Raw genomic sequence first — 22,379 nt, 5'->3', positions numbered from 1 at the left:
GGGCAGGGCTTGGGTACACCTAGCCCTAATGAATAGGATTCCCGAAGGTCGTCTGGTGAAAAACCTCAAGCCGGGAATCGTGCACGAGAAAACTCGGGGTCCCAACTCCACGGGGACCCCTTCCCCCCACCTGGTAGCTGCTCCTCCGCTCCGAGATACACGATCCCACTCTCTGCGTCTTGCACACCCACGTGCACACTTGGAACACCTTCGAGGTGCATTTCTGCCCGCTCCCGGTACCCTCCCCTCTGGAAAACAGCCCAGCGCCCGCATTCAAGCAGCACCCTCTGTGGACCCCCCGAAGAGGCACGCCCACTCTCACTCCCGCGCCTCCCTTCCCACGATCGGCACTGGCAGCCCCTCCGCTCCGGTTTCTCCCCCTCCGCTCGGTCCGCCTCCCCCACGAGTCCAGCCCCGGAGCCCCGCCCCGGCCCGCCCCTCCCGGGGGCTGGGCCGCCGCCTGGCTCCCATTGGCCGCCGGCGCTGGCCGCCTCCCCGGAGGGGACCGGGATTGCGGCGCGCGGGTGTCAGTCCGCGGAGAGCGCCCGTGGCGGGGCCGGCGGCCGGGCAGACGCAGGTGGGGCCGCGCGCGCGGCGGAGGAGGAGCAGCCGTTCCCCGGGAGTCCCGGAGCCCCGCGAGGGGAGCGGCCAGGATGCCCCGCGGGGACTGCGAGCAGGTGCGCTACTGCGCGCGCTTCTCCTACCTCTGGCTCAAGTTCTCGCTCATCGTCTACTCCACCGCGTTCTGGGTGAGTGACCGCAGCAGGGCCCGGGGGCTGGAGGGTGGGGCACACTCCCTCCACTTCCCCGCACCCCCCTCCGCGCCCGCGCCCGGCGTAGACTCGAGCCAAAGTCGGCTCCCAGGGGAGCCCTTTCGTCTATTCTCCTCTCGGAACCGAGACATCCAGGCGGTGCGCGCCCAGCCTGCCGTTCAGTTGCTCCGTGAGCCGATTGCCGAACTGTGGCCCCCTAGCGCTAGGTGGCTCACCTGCGGGTACCTGCTGGGCAGGCCTGGGTTCCCGCGTGGGCCGCGCCCTTCACGCCTGCTCGCACCCGCGTGTGGACCTCCCGCAGCCGCCCGAGGGGCGAAAGTGGTTAGGCTGGGTGGCCCGGGCCGGGAGACGGGGATTCCGGCACCTTTCCCAGCGACTGATTTGCCAGCCGCCTCCGAGAAAGACATTTCCTCTCGGCGTCGTGGTGTCCTCGTTGGTCGAAGGAGGATGCTCGCGACGCCTCTACGGAGCAGTAGGGACCTGACGGGTGGGTCTCTGGCTGCTGCTAGGTGCTCAAACATTTTTACTGCTGGACTTCACCTAGGAGAGATGATGGAGTGGTGTGACGCATTGGACGGCACACCACGAGGTCAGCCTTTGGAAACCACCAGCCCCTCTGCGGAGCGGGGCCTGGTGGTGGTGGTGGTGGGGGGGGCGGGGCGAATGACGCTTTTTCGCCCCATAAAGAGTTAGTGGGGGCAATTCTACCCTGCCCTCTAGGGTCGCCACGAGTTAGAATTGACTCGATAGCCGGTGAGTTGTTTTGTCTGGGTTTTACTTGTCTCCCGCATTGTTTGGGGCAGATGGTAGTAGTTACTGTCATATGGGTTGGACCAGGATTCGAACCGTGCCCCTACCACTTTCTAGCTGTGTGACCTTGGGGAAGTTACTTAATCTTTCAAAACCATAGTTCCTCATCTGCAACCAGGAGGCAGTGAGGACGAGGGCAAGTCAAAAGTATTGCTTGTGGGGCTCCAGGACACACACACGCACACACTCACACACTTCTCTTCCAAAGGAAATGACTGAAATAGGCATCTGCAGTCAGTGGTTGGCTACAAACAAGTCTCCTCTCAGTAATACTCGGTCTTCAACTTGTCAGGGTGCCCATCAAAGCATTTGAGGCCATCTGCTGGGGCAGCTAGAGTCATGACTGAGAGGTCAGCTCAGAAGGTTATGGTCACTGCATTTTCAGGCCTGCTAAGTGGCAGTCTTGGGAGATTTCCCAGAGGGACACAGGGCGATCATGGGGGCTTATGATTAAAAAGTTCTAAGAAAACAAAACTCCATCGGTGAGAAAAGACCAGGAAAGTTCAATGGAAGACTTCTTCCCATCTCGGCAACCTACCTGCTCATTCATCCAGCGTAGCAAGCGCTGTCCAATGAGAGTCTCTTTGAGAAACTTTACCCCACCCAACCTACTGCCCTGATCTTGCCCCGGCAGACTTCTTTCTTGTCTCCTGAACTCAACCTTTCAAAGGAGCAGGATTTGAGTCATTTACAGGCACCAAAACTTCCTTTTTGACATGATACAAATGGGGGAGTCCTGGGTTCGTCAGGAAGAGTTAGAGAGAGATGGAAACCCTGCCTTCAGAATGTCTAAATGGTGGTGGCATTTATGTTGAGAAACAAAATAAACATTGTAATACTTTTATTTGACAAAGAGTTCTATGGCTTTGTACCAATGCTTTTTGACTGCCCACTTATTTGTCATTGGGACCAGCCTGCACTAATTTCTTGGATGCCTTCCTGCATTCTTCATTAAATATACCCACATTGTTTAAGAAGAAGAAAAAAATTCTTGTGAAAGAACTTCATACATTTTCTCTTTTCTTTTCATGCAAGATTCAAGTGTGTCAGTGATGCTGTAGCACATGCTTCCCAGAAATTAATCTCTGGCAATGATACTTTCGGAGTATTTACTTGTTTCTTTTTAATGCTTCTGTGACATTACCCTGCTTGATGATGTAGCAATATTTGTTTCAAAAGTTTTCAAGTCTTCTCTTAAATGATGTAGATGCTCTGTTAACGACTGGTAGATATGTGTGTGTGTGTTTAAATGTAGTTGTGAATTAAACAGCTTGGTTCATCTGATGAAAACGGTGTATTATATAATCAACACATAAATACACACTCCAGTGTTTGTTGGTGTCAGTTTCTCTTTTGAAATATCCTTTGTGTGTCTCTGGTCTTCAGCATCTAGAATCAGAGGGACTGTTAAGCATGGACTCCCCGGTGCGCACTGGGATGACAGTTTAGTACCGGGCTATTGCTTGTGTTTTAAGAACTGCCCATCAATGAGTAGAGGTGACAAGAAATGTGTTCATCAATAAGATGAAGAGAGCAGGTAGCACATCGTTTGGGGATTCTAGAATCTTCTGTTGCATGCCTTTATAACACTCTGGCATATTGGCAGCGTTGTCGTAAGACTAGCTTCTGCACGTAGAAAAATCCATTTTGCATATTTCACATAAGTAGTGAAAAGTACTTGCTTTGCAATTCATTCCCTGATATGACTTTTTAAGCTAGTAAATGTGATAAGTCCCCTGACAGGTTTTCCATCTGTTGGAGCTATATCGTAAAAAAATACTTAGCTGGTCAGTGTGAGAAGGATCAGGAGTGGAATCTATAAACAAATATCAAACTATTTATTTCACTGAAAACCATTGCTCAAACCCTATTAAATTTCCTCATATACTTTTAGACATCGGCGGGTTGCATTGTCTATGCTTTCATGTTTTGAGATTGAAGCTGTGACCTACTGGAAATGGATTGAACTGAGCACGTGGGATGGAGTAAACTCCCCCAAGCACTTCATTTTTTTCCCTCAAAAGAACAGTGCATCCAAAACAAAGCAAAACAAAAACAGTGTGCATTCAGCGATTGTTAGCAGATCAACAGTGTGTTGCAAAATGGCTTTCCAGTCCTGCTGTTCTTCCTGCAGTTGTATTGCCGGTTTCAGAGTCAAGTCCAAGCCTGCTTCCCAATCATATTCTAGATGCGCCTATCACAAAATCCACCCACAGCAAATTGGACATTAAAAGCGTTTGTACTGAATAGTTAGCACACAAAACAATCTTCCGAGCCACTAGATGGCGAATACAGTAGCCACTCCCTCTCATAATTTTTCCCAGGAGCGTTACACTCTGGAAATACATTCTGGCTACAGAATTTTGTTCATTAAGCATCCTGAAATTTTAGACAGAAAATTTCAAATGGTCCACTGTGATGTGAACAATCACTTGGCCGTCTTTCCACCCAGTAACTTACATCATTAGAAGAAAAATTATTGTACAAAGCAGCATCTGTATTTCTGTCATTTTGGACATCAGCTGATGTGACGATTTCAGATTCTCAGTTTCCCTTTCAACATTTATCTTCACTAGATCAAGAATGGACGCAGAGTTTGGAGCAGATTATATTTCTGTTGTGCTCTGTTATATTCCTATTGTATTTGTAGCTTCAGCACAGTTTGCACCAATTAAATTCCAACATGTAATTTAAGAAATCTCTTCTGGTTCATTGTGTCTTAAGAAGGAAATTAATTTTTAATTGTTTTTAGAGATTAACAAGTCTTGCCCTACCCTCTTGACCGCCTATTAAAAAAAAAAACTTCCACAAGTTTTCATTTTTGTGCTCTGCCTAATTGTTGCAACTTCAATTAACTTGGGTATAAAATTACATCACTTTAGAAATTTAGTTTTAACATAGTAAAGAAATTTAAATGAATGAAAATAAAGCTTATAAAATAAATACAATTTATAAAATCAAGCATAAAAATATATATTTGCAAACTAGTAAGTAAAACTACAACAACAAAAATGATTAGGAACATGTCACTTTGGTTTTTTTGTTTTTAATCATTTTATTGGGGGCTTGTACAACTCTTATCACAATCCATACATCCATCCATTATGTCAAGCACACTTGTACATTTGTTGGCATCATTTTCAAAACATTTGCTTTCTACTTGGTATCAGCTCCTCATTTTCCCCCTCCCTCTCTATTGCCCCCTCCCTCATGAACCCTTGATAATTTGTAAATTATTATTTTGTCATATCTCACACTGTCCAACATCTCCCTTCACCCACTTTTCTGTTGTCTATCCCCCAGGGAGGAGGTTATATGTAGATCCTTGTAATCGGTTCCTCCTTAACAATCCACCCTCCCTGTATCCCTCTCTCACCACTGGTCCTGAAGGGATCATCTGCCCTGAATTCCCTGTGTTTCCAGTTCCAATCTGTACCAGTGTCCATCCTCTGGTCTAGCTGGATTTGTAAGGCAGAATTGGAATCATGATAGGGGGAGGGGGGGATGGTGTGGCAGGGGGTGGGGGGTGGGGGAAAGGAAGCATTTAGGAAGTAGAGGAAAGTTGTGTGTTTCATTGTTGCAACACTGCGGTGGCTTTGTTTTTCAGGTCAGAAGTAGTCAAATAAGTAGTAGGACAAAGTGAAACCAAACCTATCGCCATCCCCTGCTGAGCAGCTAGTGGATTTGAACCTCTGACCAGTGCCTGACTCTTAGCACCACTAAGGCTCCTTCCTTTGGAGGCGACGGAAAATTGCACTCATTTTTCCAGCAGTATTTGTTGGCGAGCCAGTCACTGGTCTCCATGAGCGTTTTTCTTCTTGGAATAATAGTTAAAAACTCATTTCCATTCTTTGATGCTGCATCTTTGTAGCATCATTGGGCCTGCTTTACCCAAAGGGGGTGAGATTGATGGAAAAGAGCAGTATTCACAGTAAAGGGGAGGCTTAATCTGCAGATGTGCTTTGGTTTGCTTTGTGCTGGACCAGATACGTCCTGAGTCACATGTTTAGAGTGAGTTTGCGAGAGAGAACATCAGGCTCTACCAGATTGGTCTGAAATGAAAAGGAAAATGTCGTTGTGATTGTATACAAAATGTATAAAATGGTATCAATTTCATTGCCCCTCTTCCCTCTCAGCCCCCTTCCGGCCAGTGCTAGCCTTTCCTTATGTCCTCCCTGCTCAGCATCCGCAGGTATTTGCTTGGACCACTGAAGCTCCCCTTTGTTGGTGTTTTAACTACATACTTAGGTTGCTTATTTGGTAATCCACCCTTGACCATGTGCTATTATTATTAGCATGGGCAGAGAAGCTGCACACGCCCCCCCCCAACTTCTCTGCCACCCAAGACACTGAATTTACTTATAGGGATTTGAGACTTGGCTGCTTCTCCACCTAGAAAGGGGGCATCTTCCCACCAATTGGCTATAGCCCCCACCATTCTAGAACTTTCCCCGCCCCCAGTATGCCACCAGGGCAGACTTGCTCAGTGACTGAGGTTGGCGACGTTGTGAACATGGTCTCACACATACCCATTCCTGGTTTCTTTCTCTCCCTGCGCCCCACTTACTGTGCTGGTAGGAGCTGTGGGTCTTCCATGTGACCCCTCTCGTTGATGTGACCGCCAGGAGATCTAGGTTCTAGGCCTCCTCCGCTAGTGACTTCATTGGGAGAGCACTTCCTAGTCTGAGCCTCAGAGGTTTTAACATTTAGAAAATGGCTGGTCCCAGGTCCCATCCAATACTCTGGCTCCAAGTCACAGGCCAAAGAGATGAGCAATATTGGGGGCCCAGAGGGCTGATTGGTAGAAGTCCAGGGATGTAGAAGGTTGTCTGTGGGGCCGAAGTGGCATAATTTGATCTCTAATCCAGTGGTTCTCATCCAAAGGCACATCGGAATCCACTGGAGAAATTCTAAGCAACAACAACAGCAACACTACAGATGTGTGGACCCACCTGTAAGGGTTTGGTTTCAGATGCTCTTGGGACGGGACCCTGATTTCTGCATTCATTTAAGCCTCCTAGTAATTCCAGTGTGCAGCTAATGCTGAGAACCATTGGGTGGGGTGGACATGGAAGCCCCTCCACTCTGATTCTGGGTTTCTTGCTCTGAGGTCGGATCCCAGGGATGAAAGAAGAAAGGCCAAACTGGGTGGGGGGGCAGATGGGAAGACCAAGGATCAGAAGGTGGAGGTGACATATCTGGCTTCACCTGTGGTCATGGGCCAGTCTCTTTGCCTCTTGAACTTGTTTTCTTATCTGTCACCCGGATAACATACCCCGATGACCTCAATGGAGTATTTCTAGATTAGTGATCTAGAGAGGTGACGGTAGGTGATCAAATAGAGTGCCATTCAAAAGAAAGTGATGCAGTTAAAAGAAAATGGAACTAGAGTTGCCAAGGCCTTCTCTGAGTCTGCTCATGTAAGCTCTCAGCGAAGCCTACTCTTTGGGTGGCTGCATGGACTACTTCTCTAGGGACAAGCAGGACTCAAACTTGGATTGCTTCTCTTCTAAGCAACTAAGTGGCTTTACCAAATCCATGACTTCCCATTCCAGGAAAAGTTTCTGTTTAAAAGACCGCCACCGTGCCAAGAACTCTAGCACCGGCCTGGAAAGATCCAGGTGTCTGGGTTTGGGTGTGGGGTGGAGGCCCAGGGTGAGGAAGTAATTTGTCCTGAACAGAGTTTTATGTTAATTGAAAGCCGTTTATGGGAAACCCCATTATCTTGGCGCTATCTCTTGGGAGGAGGAACAGCAGGGCCAAGGGTTGCTTGCTTTATAAGCCCAAAGTGCTAGTGTTTTCATTGTAGCTTGTGTGTCTAGATTAAGGGGTCATGGATTTTACTGTAGCCATGCACCCACCTTCTGTGAGACATTAGAGAGAGACCTTTTTGCGTGTATGATGAGGGCTTACACAGCAGCTGAGGGTCCCACTCAACCCTTGGGACACAAGATGCCCAATGACATTGATTGTGTTCTTCACATGCATGCATGGCCAGTTTCACGTTGTTGGCCTGGCTTTTTTGCTTCCATTCATCCAGTCTCCTTGCCCCCTTTCATGCGTACGTTTGTTTGAAATGAATGGTTAACCTTTGGGTCACACATAGGTGATTTTTGTAAAAGCACAGTACTTAAAGGTGATATTCATTAGGTTTTGAGCTACTTTGTTATTGTGGTCTCAGGGGTTAGTCTTGGTTCACGGTACAAAGGTATAACAATATCTCAGGGCTGTAGTGTTAAAGGATACAGAACTCTCAGGGAGTTTTCCTGTCTTAATCAGGCCCATGAGTCAGTTGGTTTTCAGGAATGTGTGGTCTGTTTCACATTCTTCTCCCGTTCTGTGAAGGTCCAACCACTGTTCCCCATCAAGATGGCAGCGGGGCACCCGCTATTGCTTCTGATCTCCGAGGAGATGAGGCCGTGGTTCAGGTAGACTACTGGTTCTCTGGGTTAGTTCCTTCTTCGACTCTCCGATTTCCATCACTTTCTCTTTATTCCTCACGAGTAGAGGTTCACGGCTGTATCTTAGGTGCTCCTCTCAAGCTTTTAAGACTCCGGACACTACCCAAGAGATCACAGAGCCAATCCTACAAATCCAGAAACCCATTTCCGCAAGGTGTTCGGTGACATCCAATAACTATACCTCAGTTGCATTTATTATATGAGTACATATGACTATAAGAGGGGGCTCCAAAAATTCTTAGAGACGTGGGATTAAATGATAATGTAATTTCTCCATGAGTTCTTTTTAAGCCCTGTCTGGCGTGCGTGCAGTCACATAGACCCATGGTCAGCCCTTAAGTGCTGCTACTGGCTTGTAGCTCCTACGTGCCTGGGTTTATTACAAACAAAAGGTGCTTAAACATGTCTAGGCAATCAGCCGACGGCTGCGGACAAATTCTCTCAGTCACACAGTTGTCAAAGTATCATTAGGGGGCCTTTAAAAAAAAAAGTCCAAACGGACTTTGCAGGGGTTCTGCTAAGCCCGCGAAGTCAGAGAGGTTAGCTCAGAAGTGCCAGCAACCACATGTGGGAATCCTCAAGGGGTGAGCTTGATAGATTTTCTCGAAGGACACAGGATGGCCGTGATGGTTTATTGTGGAACATTTCTAAGGAGAGGGAAAACTACATGAGTGAGGGAAAGGGCCTGAGAGTTGTCCTGGGGAAGGCTTTTCTTAGGGCTGTCCTACGAGAATTGCATCAGAGAAAGCTTACCCCGCCCACCTTACCGCCCTGGTCTTGTCCATCAGACTGCCTTTGTCCTCCAAACTCAAAGGACCCCGCTTCGAACCCTCGAGGCTACCGTGCCGTAAAGGCAAGAGCGCAGAATTCTTGTAGGAAGGGTTAACCCACAGAGAGAAATGCTGTCTTTAGATGTAGACCTAAGTGTTCCCTAAAGTGCCTTTTGGGGGGCGGGTGGTGGTGGTGTGTTCTGGAGTGATCCAAAACCAAAGCCAAACTCACTGCCATCAAGTCGATTCGGACTTATAGTGATCCTGCAAGATGGAGTAAAACTGCCCCTGTGGGTTTCCGAGGCTGTAACTTCATTCTGGAGTGGAAAGCCTCATCTTTCTTCCAAGAAGCGACTGGTGGATTCGAACTGCTGATCTTGCGGTTAGCAGCCCCACATGTAACCCACCATGCCACCAGAGGTCCTTGGTATGATCTGAGGGGGCTGCAAAAGCAGACACTTGCCCTCTTTATCCTGGATTGTGGGCTGCTGCACACAACGCTTACTTGCCAGGAGGGCTCGGAGGACCGTAAGGATTTTACTGATAAGGAAGTGGTAGACCAATAACGTCTGGGAACCTATGCGGAGATGGAGGATATGTTGAGAAGCACTAGCTTCACATTTTGATTTATTTTTTACAAGTAAAGGTTTTTCTGTGACTTTGAGCAAAGCTTTTTGACTTACCCTAATATATAGACAAAGGAGCCCTTGTGGTGTCGTGGGGGATGTGCCAGTAGTTAAGCATTCAGCCACTAACCAAAAAGTCAGTGGTTCTACCCCACCCCCCACTTTCAAGAGAAAGGTGTGGCGGTCTGCCTTGCAAGGATGTACAGCCTGGAAAACCCTGTCGGCAGTTCTGTGCTTGCCCTTTTGGTGGTGATGGGCCACAAAAGGCTCAGTGGTAGTGGGTTTGGTTTCGGTTACACACATAAGCTTCTACACCGTATATACTCGAGTATAAGCCTACCTGAATATCAGCCGAGCCATCCAATTTCACAACAAAAACTGCATTAAAAGTGTGCTGAAAAACTCGGCTTATACATGAGTATATGTGGTATATACCCACATTCTATATGGCATATATGGCTTTGCTTCACAATATATAATTAAAAAATTATCTATGCCAGGGGGCAATTACCAGCAGGCCCTATTTCCTTGCATACTCTTAGTACCGGTGGTGACGTTCACTGAGCCGTGTCCACGTCGCCCTCACTCACCGGTCCCTTTCTTGTCACCAAAAGTTACATGTCTGCTATGTCAAAAGTGCACCACCTTCTCGACTCCCCACCACAGCTCTGGTCACCAGTCATGAACATGACCTTCTGCCCCTGTACTTCCTCATGTCTTCTCACAGAAGGGAGAATGCGCATTATTTGTACATGAGCCATTGACTTAGTTTGCTCAACATAACAGCCTCCAGATTCATCCACGTTCCAAGATGTTTGGGCTTGCATCCTTCTTTGTCGGTGAGCCATGTTCCATTGTGTGTATGTGCTGCATCTTTCCTTCGTTGATGGACATGTCAGTTGTTTCCGCCTTTTTGCCACTGTCGCTAGTGCAGGGAAGAGCCCCAAGGTGCATCTCTGTGTTGTTTCACTTCTGTGAGGTTCCCAGGGTGTCTGTCTGTCTGTCTGAGGGAAATCACTGGGTCCTCTGGCCCCTCTCCCTCGAGTTTTGTTTGTGGGTTTGTTATTTGAGGCACTGTTTTGCGTCCCCACCAGCCATTCCAGAGGATTCCAGTCGCCCCTCCCCCTGCCCATTGCCTCCAATGGTTATTATTCTTCATTTGTTTTATTTATTTAAAATTTTTAAAAAGTAAATCGTGGCTAACCTAGTAGGAGTGCTTCTGTAATCGTTTGCTTTAAAAACTGTCGTGGTGTTGGAAACGCATGGGCACGGTACAACATTTAAATGTACAAAACGGCTAGTCTCCTCATCCTCCCCCCTCTCCCCGGGTGCTCCCTCCCCCTTGGGTTACTTTCTTGTGTGTCTTTTCTGAGATGTCTTCTGCATGGGATGTCCTCGTTAATATATTTTATCCACCAGGAGCCCTGGAGGTGCAATGGTTAGCACTGCAGACCACAAGATTGGTGGTTCAAAGTCACCAGCAGCTCTGGGGGAGAAAAGACCTTGTCATTGGCTCCCAGATTACAGCCTAGGAAAACCTACAAGACAGTCATACTCTGACCTCCAGGTTCACTATGACTTGATAGCATTTCTCCGATATAAGGTAGCACACTGTAGACAGTTCTGCCCCTTTTTCTTTCTTCTTTTTAAGATTTAAAAATTTTTAAAAACTTTTTACTTTTTCACGTACCTTTAAATCCCTGTAAATTGTGGAAGCCTGCTGGGGGCTGCTCCATCCTGTTCCACAGCCACCTGGCCTGCCCCTGGGCTATCACCACGCAGTTCATCAATCTCTAGCTAGCCTACTCGTAGGTTACGTCCAGTTTTTCATCGTGTCCAACAGTGCTGCCGCGAGTGTCTTTGAACCTGCCCTGCCTCACACGTCTGCGTTTACAGGGCAGTTTCTGGAAGTGGAATTGCTGTCTAGGGTTCACTGGGTTAAAGGATATGTAAATGTGCCGTTTACATAAGAAAACGGTACATGTCATAAGTCTCCACACTGATGAATTTTCACATGAACACGCCTATAAAATCAGCTTCCTGATCAACCAACAGAATGGCTAGCAGAACCCCAAAGTCTTCCTCTGTCCCCCACCACCCTCTTCAGTCCCCACCGTCTCCTCCAAGGGTAATCTCCACTGTACACCTAACAGCGGACCACCTTGACCTGGTTATGTATACATTTGAAATTTTGCTAAAGTGCTCTCTATGTAGAGGTTACATCTATTGGAATGTTGCTGACTTAATATATTTTTTTAATCTGATTCACTTTAAAAAAAAAAATTTATTAGGGGCTCATACAACTCTTATCACAGTCCATACATATACATACATCAATTGTATAAAGCACATCTGTACATTCTTTGCCCTAATCATTTTCTTTTTTTTCCCCCTCTTTTCTTTTTTCTGATTCACTTTTAAAATTGCATTTTAATAGGCGACTTTGTACTATGTGGTGTTGACTAATCAGTATTCCTCTTTATCCGTAGTGGGATGTTGAAATATAAAATAGTGCCATTCCATCTTGGGCCTGCTATGAACCCGAGGCCTGCCCTTATTTGTTAAAAAGGCCGGTTGGCAGGCGTTTGAGAGGCATTAAGACAAATTGGTGCCAAGATAAAAACTGTTCCTCTTGTTGATGTGATCAGATGTATTGGAGGAAATCAATACTTCTTTTAGTCTGGGAGTCAGTATGACCTGTTGTTCCTGTTGTCAGGTGTCAGCTTGTTTGTTGTTTGTTCCAACTCATGACCGACCCCCTGGACAGCAGAGCAAAACACCATCTGGTCCTGCGCGTCCGCACAGTTGTGTGTGAGCCCATTGTTACAGCCACTGTGTCGATCCATCTCCATGAGGGTCCTTCTCCTTCCCACTGCCCCACTTTACCAAGCATGTCGCCTTTCCCTGGGACTGATCCCTCTGATCACACGTCCAAAGTCAGGGAGAGGAAGTCTCACCATCCTCCCTGCTGAGAAGCATTCTGGCTGTATTTCTTCCAAGACAGATTTGCTCCTCTTGGCAGTGCGTGTAGAATAGTCAATGTTCTTGGCCAACGTAGTAATTCTGATGCATCGATCCTTCTGTCTCCCTCACTTGCTGCCCACCTTTGGTATGCAGGGGGGGGAGGGGGCGGGGGCGGGGCGATTGAACATACCACGGCTGAGGCTGCTGGACCTTACTTTTCAGAGTGACGCCTTCGCTTTTCACACGTCATAGAGGTCTTTTGCTGCAGATGTGTCCAGTGAAATACCCTTTTTAAAAACCTTTCTCGACCGCCTCTTCCATGGGTGATGTTTGTGGATCCAAGTGAAATGAGATCTCGACACCTTCCATCTGAGTTCCGTTTATCCTGAGGGTGCTTATTGATCCAGCTGCGGATGTGCCTGTTTTCTTCGTGTGGAGGTGCAATCCCTGTCGAAGGAGGCAGTCTTTGATCTTCATCACGAAGTGCTGTAGCCTTCGTCACTGTCTGCAAGCAAGGCCATAGCGCACAGCAAGCGTCTCTTAGATGGCTAATGAGTTTTCTCCAATCTTGCTGCTGCATTCTTTTCATGTAGTCCAACTTCTTGGATTTTTTGTTCAGCATACGGATTCAATCAGTATGGTAAAAGATACTGTATTAGTCTGGGTACTTTAGAGAAACAAATCCACAGAAACTCATGTATAAGAGAGAGTTTTATGTAAAGGTTAAGTGTGCATCAAGAAACTACCCCAACCCAGTGCTGCCCAAGACCCATTAACCCATATGTCCAACACCAATCCACAAAGTCCTCCACCATCTCACAAAACACATGCAATGATGCCGACTGCAGGAGGAAAGCCGAGTCAGTGAATGTGTAAACGTCTCAGTGCTGGGAGGGGTCTCCACACGGGTGCTTCAGCACCCAGGGCTGCATCGGGGTAGGTCCATGTGGCTTCTCCTTGGGGATGTCTTATAGGAAGTCAGCCTTGAAAGCTGAAGCAGGGAACTGCTAAGGCAGCTGCACCCTGGTGCAACCATCACAAAACGAGACCCGAACTAGAAAGGCGAGGCTTCCCGAGCCATTTATCCCTCTGCCCTTCAATTAATCCATGTGTGTTTATCGGCCAGGTTGGCACAATAAACTAACTCAGATACCACACCTTTCCTGATTTTTAAGTCACTCCCGATCCCCTTGTTCTGCTCCAGCGGTTGCCTCTTGGTCTGTGTACAGGCTCTGCATGAGGACAGTGAAGTGTTCCTGGATCCTCATTTTCCATGTTCTCCATTGTGAGGCTCTGCACAATCGAATGCCTCTGCCACCTTGGGCCACGTGTAATGTTCTCTCGGCCTGTTCATTGGGACCTTGTCCCTATGAGTCGGAAATGACCCCATGGCAATGAGTTTGTTTTCAGGTTAGTCCCTCCTGCAGATGACGTGCGTCAGAGCTGGACAGAGCCCCAGCGTATCCTCATTTTCATCCTAACGCTCTTTTCAGTACACGGCAGCGAGAACGCCTCCATTACAAATGAGCTTCCCCCCGAACCACTTGGCGCCTCCTCGTCCACACAGGGTGAATCATTCTGACACATGTACCCTCAGCCTTTTGGAACACACCTCTAATTTTAGCACAGACCAGAGGGTACTCTAGAGATCTGGTTACAGATTCTAGAGCTCTTCCTCCCGGCGCTTCGCCAAGGATGCACAGGGCTTCCTGTGTTGTCCTGGGGCTCCTCATATTTCCCTAGGGTGGAATGAAGACGAAGAAAGAGTGTGCACTGTGGACCAGACTGCCCGGGTTCAAATCCCAAATCTACGTGCTGTGTGACTCACACACCATGGCCTTGTCTGAAAGTGTAGCAGATCGGTTCCCAAGACTGGCCGAGGTGCAGTGGACACAGGGCCGTGCGGTTCCAGGGTCATCAGCGACCTCGGTATTGCCCTCTTTCTACTTTCCTTCCTCATTCTTCTCGCTGGTTAACAGCCGGAGACGGAAAACTGGCGGGATTAGAAGGCTCTGAAGGGGACCGCTAGTGTGATCTTTCTGATGGGCCAAGGCCAAGGTTGCCTGACTCCAGTTACTTCATTGGGTTTACCTTGCTCACCCACTACCCCTGAGTCCCGCCCTGGTAGAAGGCAGCCTTTTCTGAAAGGAACACCAGGTACCTGGTCTCCCAGCTCAGCATTAGATATTAGATGAACCCAGATGGAAGAGCAAGTGAATTTGGCTTCCAGCAGGCTTTTTAAAAAAAATACTTTTGAAAGAGCCTTATTGTTTCGTGAAAATAATACATGCACTTTTTTTTTTAATCCAAACAGTTCAGGAAAGCCACAGTGAGGACACAAATAAATCATCTTCAGTTCTCCTCCCAGATAAGAATCATGGTGACATTCAATGAACCTTTATCCCGGTACGTCTTTATACCGACACGGGCATATCTGTTTATTTGCTGCATTTCCTTTTGGTTGTGCTGGACACATCCGGCACGGCCCTGGCCTTCTGGTTCTACGAAATAATAAATCTCAAGCTGAAAGTGGGGCAGCCTTCACGCTGGAGAACTGGTCAACCGTGCCTAATGGCTGTCAGAGCGGATCAGCACGGCCCTTTGACAGGCTGGCCTCGGCACAGGCTGGGCCTCCCCTCCCCTGGTCCTCCTGGGGAGTCAGGACAGCAACCCTGGAAGGGAACTGCAGAGCCTTCCAACACCCTCACTTCCCAGCCCCCCATCAAACAGCTTGTGTTTTGCTCTCAGGCTGGGCCTGCTCATCACAGGATCCCGCCCGGGAGGGGTGGGCTCCTTTGAGTCATGGGACTAGATGGGCCCTCACCCCTCTGGGTGTTCTGTGCCTGCAGAAGCCGGAGTAGCAGCCTGCCCTCCTGCCTGCCTTCCCCACCCCCTGCCTCTTCTCTCTGTGTGACTCACAATGCCAACCCAGGGTGGGGCACGGTAAACAGATAAGGAAGGGGCTGGTAATCAAATGTCTGTACCAACTGGCTCCAAACACCGGGGCAAGATGGCTTAGAGCAGCGATTCTCAACCTGTGTGTGGGTCACGACCCCTTTGGGGTCGAAGGACCCTTTCACAGGGGTCCTCTGATTCATAACAGTAGCAAAATTACAGTTAAGAAGTAGCAGCGAAAATAATTTTATGGCTGTGGGGATTACCACACATGAGGAACTGTGGGGTGGCAGCATGAGGACGGTTGAGAACCACTGTCTTATAGGGACACAGGGAGAACTTGCCCTGCCTTTCTCTCTGAGGAGAAGATTTGCTGAAAAACGGGTTGGGCTTATACACGGGTCAGGTGTAACATCTCGCGGGTGATTGCTGTTGCTCCGCTATTCACTCAAAGCCCCACTGACACTGCAGGGCTTTAAATGTGTGTTTACTGACATCTAACCAATCAGAGCCGTCCTATGACGTGGACGGCTCCAATTCGCAGAAGTACCCGTAGTGATTCACTTACACCGGCAGCTGAACTGGTAAGGATGTGTCTGTGGCTGCGCTCCATCTACCCCCTCTGGTCTCTCTGTTAATTCACATACTGAATCCCCCAACCTAGGCTTATACTCGAGTCAATCAGTTTTTCTGGTTTCCCAGGAAATTATTAGGTACCTGGGCTTATACTCGGGGCGGCTTATATTTGAGTATATATGGTAGTTATTCAATGTCTACTGTATGCCAGGCCCTGTGATTGGCGCTAGGAAACAGCTAGACTTCAGTGTGGGCTTTGGGGAAGAGAGACAAACCTAGAAGCAAATCTAGCTGTGGTTGGGGAGTAGGTTGTAGGAGGAATATAGTCCCTGCTTTAGATGGTAGGAGCCTTGGTGGTGTCCTGGGTTTTAAGCATTGTGCTGCTAATCAAAAGGTCAGCCGTTCAAATCCACTAGCCACTCCGGAGAGAGATGAGGCTTTCCACTCCTGTAAAGATTTATAACTTTGGCCTTTTAGACTAGCAAAGAGCCCTTTGGATTTCTTTCCCCAAACAGTCCCCCTTCAATAAACTCATTTTTTCTGTTCAAACCTTTTCTATGACTCTTGTCTAAACTTTGTCCCTTGCCTGGAATTTTTCTTAGCAGCAGAACCAGAACAGAGGCATGGAGAGCCTTCAGACTCTTGAGCCTCCTCTTGGTAATATTTTTGTAACCTGGTGACTTTGATATGAGATGCAATTACATTCACTGCCCCCCATCATGTTAGATTTGGAACAAAACAGTCTGAGTGAAAACAATATCAGTCCTTTCGCTTTCAAGCATTGGAAGAGCCTATCCTACCTGTGCCTAGGCAAAAATTAATTTAGAATTATACCACAGTGTCTTCCTGCTTCTATTGAGGACTTATACCTGGAAAATAACCAAATTGAATAGATAACTGAAATTTGTTTCAATCATACCAGAAGGATCAATGTCATTATATTTCGTTATAATACAATTGAAGAAAATGGGATTACTCTCTTAGCCTGGATAAATCACGAAAAAACAGAACCCACTGACCTCAACAAGCTCTGTCATGTTCTCTCCTGTCTACCAAAGTTGGCCCCACCTGTTGCTAGTCAGTAATCTGATCGGGAATTCCTGGATATGTGTCTGCTCACCTGGAGCCTGGGCTGCAATCCTATGCCTGTCATTTAGCAAACCCGAGGATATTGGAGTGGACCCGGTCTTTTTCCAGGGAGCATGCCATTCTCTGAGAGAGTAATTTCTGCGTCACAATGACTTCAAATTGATGCCACCTGGGACACAGGAAATGCACACCCGATAATATCTGAGTTGAACAACAACCAGGTGCTGCAGAAGGTGGTGCTTCGGCGCGGAAGCATCTTCATTTGGAAAACAAAACGAGAGAAGTCTCACCCTATGTATTTTCATGTATAACATCATACTCAAGTATTTTTCTAAAACCACACGAGAGCAAGTAATTACAAATGCTTTTTTTTTTTTTTCCATTTCTAAAAGACTAAAGAGATTTGCAGCTCTGGAATCCCAGAGGGGCGGTTTTACCCTGTTCTCTCGGTAGCTACGAGAGGTGCTTGAGTTGGTGGATTGGGCACTCTAGACGATGTGCCCAAGAAAGGCCTTTCTGAAGAGCTGACTTTGTAGCTGAGGGTCAGAGGATCTGCAGAGCGCACACTGGCCCCTGGGGTGGGCCAGCCTGACTGGAACAGGGCGAGGGCACCAGAGCAAGCCTGAGGGGAAGGTGTGGGAGCTTGGGTGTAGGAGGACTTTGGGTCTGAGTGACCAAGAGGACAGGTTTAAGGATCCGGACCTGATGGCAGTACCACCTGGAGACACCAGTCGAGTGCAGGTTCTACTGTGTAGCCCCCTCCCCAGCCCCCTCATTGATGTCCTTGAGGGCTGTGGGGGGCTTCAGCCAGAAGACAGAGATACAGGACTTAGGTCACAAGAGCGGGGAGGCCATGACTGCGAGCTTCCTGTGACTGAAGGTGAGCTCTCCCGGGCATGGGCGCTGTATCACAGGATGTACTTAGAGCCTCGAACACCATCTTTCCAGAGGAGGGGGCATTCTGCCGGGGAGACTGTCAGCCCAAGAGAGGATGGCTGTGGCTACCCCGTGGGCTGGGAGGTCTGTGCACGTGGCCTCTTCTGGAGGGACAAAGCCATTACCAATGTAGCTCTTGGGCAGAGAGTGTGACCACTGGCAAAGGCTGTGGTCGATCAGACCTGTGGCCCAGGCAGGCTGGCCTGTGGAGGAGCCCTTCTGAGAGACCAGGGCAGGGACTGCCCAGACCAAGGGCCATCAGGGTGGCAGCATGAGTTCAGCCCACGCCAGGACCTTGGGTAAAGGGGAGGGAGGGACGGACAGGCCTGTGTGGACTGGCTCAGCCCACAAGAGATGGAAGGAGAAATTGGGCGCCTGTAGCCAGACCATGCTGTTTCTTGCTGGGCTGCCTGGCTCTGACCTGCGGGAGCACGCAGGAGCCTGGCAGACAGGTGGCATGGGCAAGCCACATAATCTCTCGGTGCCTCCATTTTCTTATCAAGGAACATTAGCCACACCTCCCACAGGGGTGAGGCACAGATAAGGCGTGACTCTGGAGTTCTTATCAGTGTGTGCACGCAGGGTGAGTGCCTGAGAAGGGGGGCGGGGCAGGGGGGCACTGGACAGGGCCACAGGTGACCAGTGGGTGTTGACTGAGCGGAGGAATCTGGAGGGTGGGTGGACATCTTCATGCCTCCCCGTACTTTGTTGTCCCTTTTTTTAAAAGGTGTTTTCTTGTAAATTAGGTGTAGGCTTACAGAGCAAATCATTCATTTTACCTTCAACAGGTCATACACGTTTTGTTTCAGTTCATCCATCGCAATCGCCTCTGTACCATTCCTTAGCCCACTTCCTCCTGTGTTCCTGCTCTCTGTCCCACCTACTTCCCTCACCCTCTGGACTTGGTTCCGCGCGGTCTGTTCTGGACGCAGAGAGTGAATAAAGGCCATGGTTTAGGGGCGTCTGTCCACACAGCTCTCTCGGACTAGTAAGCCTGCACTCATTTATGACTTGGTCTCTCTTGCACATCTTTCTCCCCCTCTGTCCAGGACCTTCTCATGCAGTGGTTCTCCACCTGTGGGTCTCGACCCCAGTGGGGGTCAAACAACGCTTTCACAGGGGTCACCTAAGACCATCGGAAAACATATTTCTAATCTTCTTAGGAACCGAGACACCGCTCCTCTCTCCGTCACCAGGTGGGTCCGCCCACATGCAGATACGACCACATACGAGTACACGGTGTGAAGACCGTTACCCATGCTACACCGTGTTTCAAGACCAAATTTCATTTATTTTTCATTAGAAATAAATATCTCACAATACATAATTACATATTGTTTTTGCGATTAATCACGATGCTTTCATTGTGTTCAATTTATAGCAATGAAAATATATCCTGCATATCAGATATTTACATTATGATTCATAGCAGTAGCAAATTTACAGTGATGAAGTAGCAAGGAAAATCATGTTCTGGTTGGGGGTCACCACCACATGAGGCACTGTATGAAAGGGCCGCGGCCTGAGGAAGGTTGAGAACCGCTGGTCTAATTCCATCCTTTCAGAGTGGTCGGTGGCGGCAGCCAGACACCACCTAGAGCATCTGGTGTCAGGGTCTTGGAGGCTGAGGTGTGTGTGGTCCATGAATCCGCTGGACTAATGGTTTCCATGCCTCCTGACTTTACTCATTCTTCTTTCTTCTGGGTGGAGAGGGACCCAGGGCTACAGAGTAGCTGCTGGCTCCCTGCCAGTCCCGGCAGAGGCTCCCATCCCATTGCACAGGTGAGAAGACTGAGGACCTGAGAAGCGAAATCCTGAGAGCAGAGGGCACGTGGTAGCACAGCAGAGGGGAACTAGTGCCTGCTTTGGTTGGTTTCGAATTCTTTCCAGGGGCCCTCCTCACCTAGAGAAAGCATTTGCATCTTGGCCTTGCGGGGCTAAATACTTGCTGGGAGGTAGAAGGAAAACAGGCTGGTCCCATCGCCTCTTTCCTCACTCAGCCCTCTCCCTTCCGCCCGGATGACAGGAACCACTGCTTCCCAGGCTGCTGGAAGCCCCTCCCAGGATGCTGTTTGTGGCCTTGGAGAGTCACACAGTCTCCCTGGGCCTGTTTCTTGTCTCCTGCTGGCGGTGGGCTGTGTGGCCCCGGGAGAGCTGGGCTCCAGCGGCCCCACTGTGGGTCAGGTGCTGTGACAGGTGCTGAGGTACCGGCACTGCCGCAGCGTGGTTGGCAGAGGGCCAAGGGCAAAGTCCTCTGGGTGGTGTGGCCATGTGCTGGCTTTGGAGGCCAGAGGAAAATCCTGAGCAACTGGGGTCACTTCCGGGAGTCCACATGCAGGACCCTCTAGGGGTAGAGACCCACAGGTTGAGAACCGCTGCCCCAGGGTCTCAACTCTACGGCTGGAGGCCTTCCGGCCCCCGGGTTACTTTTATACCATCCCCATGCAGACTCCACCGTCCGTGGTTCTAATGTGTGGTAGGAGCAGCTCCTGGCTGTGTCTGGGGGGAATTCCATGCTGACTCTCAGGAGCCAAATCCAAGGTTATTGTGCCTAACCTTTTCTCAACTTCCCTGACAATTCCAACAACCTCCTTGGATAGGGAGACACTGGTTTGGGGGTGTCTCAGGCCCAGGGATCCCTCAAAGGGAGGCAGCGTTCTAGATAGGGCCTCAGGAGCACAGGGCGTGGGGGTGTGTGTGTGTGTGTCTTGGGGTTGGAGTTCAAACTGGGTGGAGATGGGTGGGAACCACAGCCTGGGCTGGGGGCACTGCATGGAAGGCCGGCTTTTCCTGTGAGGGCAGGAGTGGGGGTGTCCACGAGTTCTGGAATTTTTTGCTTTGTGTGACTGTGAGGGAAAACCACTCCAAAGTGAACTTTGTTCCTGCGGAATGAGGTCTGTTTCTGGCCTGCAGCTGTGCAGGCGGTTGTCGGTGAGACCCCGGCGCAGGATGCTGGAGCGGTGACTGCGACCCCGCTGTGTCAGCAGCCTGCAGTTCTGGTCACCGTGGGCCATCTGTGACAGGTGGTGGCGGCCTTCTATGCTTTGAATGAGAAAAACGGGGGGCTGGTCAGGCTGGGGTTGAGCAACAGCTGGCGGCCAGTTAATTGCAGGATGGGGACCTGAACTCATGACTTTCGACTGTTGAGCACTTTCTGCACGGGAGCTGCCATCGAGTCGACCGGGACCCACGTGACCCCGGGGAAAGCTGTGCTTCTTGGGGTTTGTAGTCACGAGCCCATCGACCGACCTCTGAACGCACCGAACCTTTGTGTTAGCAGGGAGCTCATGAATCGTTCGCACCACACCCGGGTCCCTAGAGGGCCTTGGAAAGCCCTCTCCTTCTGTGGGTTGTGCCAAAGACCAAGGCAGAGAGACTGAGGAGAGGGCAGGCAGGGCCAGGCTGAGGCCCCGCATGCTCCATGGCTCCCCTCCCCCATAGCCCTGACAGTCCTGGGCATCTGGGGCCAGCTCTTCCTTTCAGGGCGTCCCCAGTGGGCCCATGAGGCAGCCCCAGCCTTTCAGAGGTGGCAGTGGCACAGCTAGGTGACTTCATCTCCCAGGGCTGGCTCTCTCCAGGCGGGGCCTGGGCGTCCACCCTGTAAATGGGGCTGCTGCCGCCGCTGGAGACCAACATCTGACGTGTGACTTAATCATAGACTGGCCTCTCGGGAGTGGGGATTTGGGGTGGGGGAGGCGTGTTCTCTGCAGGGCCACAGTCCAGCCGGCGGAGAATACCATCCACCGGCTCAACCGCACCCTCAGCCACTGGCCTTGGGGCTGCTGTTTGCTGGCCTTGCATGGGGCCTGGGCTTAGGGGACAGATGAGTATCCCTTATCTCTTAAGAAGCCAGAGCTCCTGAGTCCCCTCAGCAAGCTCAGAACAGCTATGGATGGTCCTTGATGGGGCAGGCCCTGGCCAAGGGGAGGGGCAAAGCCTCCCAGGAGGCCGGGGTGTGGCCACTTGGTCAGCAGTGGGACGTTGAACTCTGGGTACCCTGCAGCCCCGATAGTGGCCACTTAACTCTTACTTGGCCCGCTCAGGGCTCAAGGGTACGACTCCTTTGTAGAAACAGCCTGGAGGCAGGAATTGCTCAGGTACCCTCTGCCCTGCCGCCGGGGAGGTTTTCTGACTTGCTCCTCCACTGTGGTCTCCTTGGCGCTGGAGTTTAGGGTCCCACCCTCGGCGGTGCCATCAGGAGGCCCCCATTCTGTCCCCAGCATTGTCTTTTCAAAGCTGACCACTTGGGAGCACTTGCTGTGCCACAGGTGCATGGCCGAGTTCTTTTCTGGACAGTTAGTCCTCCGGCAACCCAGTTTGACATCCAGGGAGCGGGGCTCCAGGAAGCTAGGAATTTTCTAGACGTGTGGTGGGGTCCCTTAGTGAAGTGGCTGACTGCCACCTTGAGTAGAAAAGGAGGAAGCCGCCTGGCATGGGGCATGGCCCCTGGCCCCTTTTGGGGTCCCTGGTGTGGCTGTA

At 49.8% G+C, this 22,379-nt stretch overlaps 1 protein-coding gene across 1 annotated transcript in view; it reads left to right on the top strand.

Annotated features, from left to right (window-relative positions):
- Positions 1–559: 559 nt before the first annotated feature.
- TSPAN15 (tetraspanin 15) overlaps positions 560–22,379 on the top strand; it is a 60,271-nt gene continuing 38,451 nt past the window's right edge. The window contains exon 1 of the mRNA XM_075533430.1: positions 560–749. Coding sequence (XP_075389545.1) covers positions 654–749 — 96 coding nt within the window. The 5' untranslated portion in view covers positions 560–653. The remainder of the gene's footprint in view (positions 750–22,379) is intronic.

This window comes from Tenrec ecaudatus, chromosome 16 (genome assembly GCF_050624435.1).
Source record: "Tenrec ecaudatus isolate mTenEca1 chromosome 16, mTenEca1.hap1, whole genome shotgun sequence".
Taxonomy (NCBI): domain Eukaryota; kingdom Metazoa; phylum Chordata; class Mammalia; order Afrosoricida; family Tenrecidae; genus Tenrec; species Tenrec ecaudatus.
Note: the sequence above shows the minus strand (reverse complement) of the source record. Positions and strands in the feature narration are given on the sequence as shown.